This window comes from Otolemur garnettii, unplaced genomic scaffold (genome assembly GCF_000181295.1).
Source record: "Otolemur garnettii isolate 467f Iridium unplaced genomic scaffold, OtoGar3 scaffold00043, whole genome shotgun sequence".
Lineage (NCBI taxonomy): Eukaryota > Metazoa > Chordata > Mammalia > Primates > Galagidae > Otolemur > Otolemur garnettii.
The window spans coordinates 11,518,677-11,520,549 of NW_003852438.1; the positions used below are offsets into that span (position 1 = coordinate 11,518,677).

At 62.6% G+C, this 1,873-nt stretch overlaps 1 protein-coding gene across 1 annotated transcript in view; it reads left to right on the top strand.

Moving 5' to 3' along the window:
* Positions 1-1,093: 1,093 nt before the first annotated feature.
* Positions 1,094-1,873, top strand: part of LRP1 (LDL receptor related protein 1) — an 81,435-nt gene continuing 80,655 nt past the window's right edge. Inside the window, exon 1 of the mRNA XM_003790547.3 lies at positions 1,094-1,625. Within this exon, the coding sequence (XP_003790595.1) occupies positions 1,559-1,625 (67 nt within the window). The 5' untranslated portion in view covers positions 1,094-1,558. The remainder of the gene's footprint in view (positions 1,626-1,873) is intronic.

The window sequence follows — 1,873 nt, forward strand, 5'->3', positions numbered from 1 at the left end:
GCCCAGAAGGGGGCAGTGGCCAGCAGCGCGTTCACCGGCCCGGGAACCGCCCGGCGCATTCTGTACTCAGTGTATCATTCCTGTTAAGGACTGAGCTCAGGGACAAAGGTCCGGGCCCCGTACTCAATAGACACCCCTTTAGAACTCGAGGCCTGAAAGTGGAGGTCCAGAGTCCTGCATTTTATTCCAAACTCGGATGCTTGGAATCTAATCCCTGACTTGGTGGGAAGCCAATCAGAGGTATAAAAAAACAACACAAAAATAAATAAGCCCCGACCTCTTGGGGCGAGAAGGGGTGGCCTTTCCTCAACCCCACCCGCAGGTGACTCACTTCCCTCCAAACCAAGGCCTGCCCCTCCCGCGCCCTCTACCAGGCAAGCAAGGCGAGGCGGGTACTAAGGTGGGCACCATCATCCAGCCTTAGGCAGGCGGACAAGCTCTGGCGTGTCCCCGCGGGTATCCCTGTTTACTCCGAGCCCCGCAGAGAGGTGGGGGCGGGCCCTCGTGGCCCCTCCCTCACCCCGCCCCACTCTGCCACAGGCCCCAATCCAGGTCCAGTCTTACAAAATTTCCTAATCAGAGCGCACCCTTTCCCTGTACCTTCCCCGCACACAGGCGGCCCCTTCCCCCATGCCGGGCAGGGAGGGCACAGTCTGGGTTCCCCGAGAAAATCAGGCTTGGCCCGGGCCACTCAGTCCTAGACCTTCCCAGAAGGGCCTGAAATCCTGGGGTATAACACCGAGTTTCAAAGAGGACCGGCTCAACTCTCCTCGCCCTCTGCCCAATCCCACCATCGGTTCCTTCAGCTCTCTGGAACTCGCAGGAGAAAGGTCCAGCCGGGAAGTACGGCGCAGGCCCCACACTGACTAGCGGGCTCCCGAGACCCTCATCCTCGGACCGTTTCCCAGAACTCCAAATACTGTCGCTGCTCCGACTCCCTTTCCCCAGGGCAACGCGCCAAATCGGCGCATGCGCACTCACTGAATTGCCGCGTAGCTCTTTCTCCCCCCCCACCTCTTTCCCCGCCCCTTCCCTCCTCCCCCTCCTTGATGTCCCCTCCCTCTCTCCATTCAGCACCCCCCGCGGCACTTCAGTCCGGGGAACAGCGGTGAGAGCTCCTGGCCCATGCGCTGAGGAGGCGGAAACGAGGGGAGCCCCTAGAGCTCCATCAGGCCCTTTCCACAGGCTCCCCCACCGGGTCCACGCCCCCCACCCCCCACCCCGCCTCCTCCCAATTGTGCATTTTTGCAGCCGGAGGCGGCTCCGAGATGGGGCTGTGAGCTTCACCCAGGGAGGGGGAGAGACCAGCGAGGAGTAAGGCAGGGGTAAAAGGTTTGGATTTGGGGGGCACGGGGCGCACCCCCATCAGCGGGCCCTCCCCAGGGGGCTCTGAACTCTGCCTCTTCACCCACGCCCCTGGTGCGCTTTCCTGGAGGAAAGAATAGAAAAGGAGGAGTGGGAACGGAGGAAAAAGAGGGACCCCCCAATTGGGGGGGGGGCGAAGGCGATAAGTAGCAGGACCTGAGGGGAAAGGGCTCTGCTTGCATCAGCCCACACCATGCGGACCCCGCCGTTGCTGCTGCTGCTGCCCCTGCTCTCAGCTCTGGTCGCGGCTGCTATCGATGGTGAGTGAGATTCCCTGGCCCCCTTGGACCCCTGGGGGCACCCCTCCCCAGCCCCCACTCCCGCTTACCGATGGGGAAGGGAGACGCGGGAGGGGGGTGCCTTTTGTTATCCCAGTCCAGCTGACACAGCAGCGGCCTGACTGGGGGCGGGGGTGGGGGTACGATTTGAGAGATGGGGGTGCTGGGCAAATGATGCTTCAGGGGCCCCCCCAGCCCAGACAAAGGCAAAAGGCCTAGGCAGAGAGAAG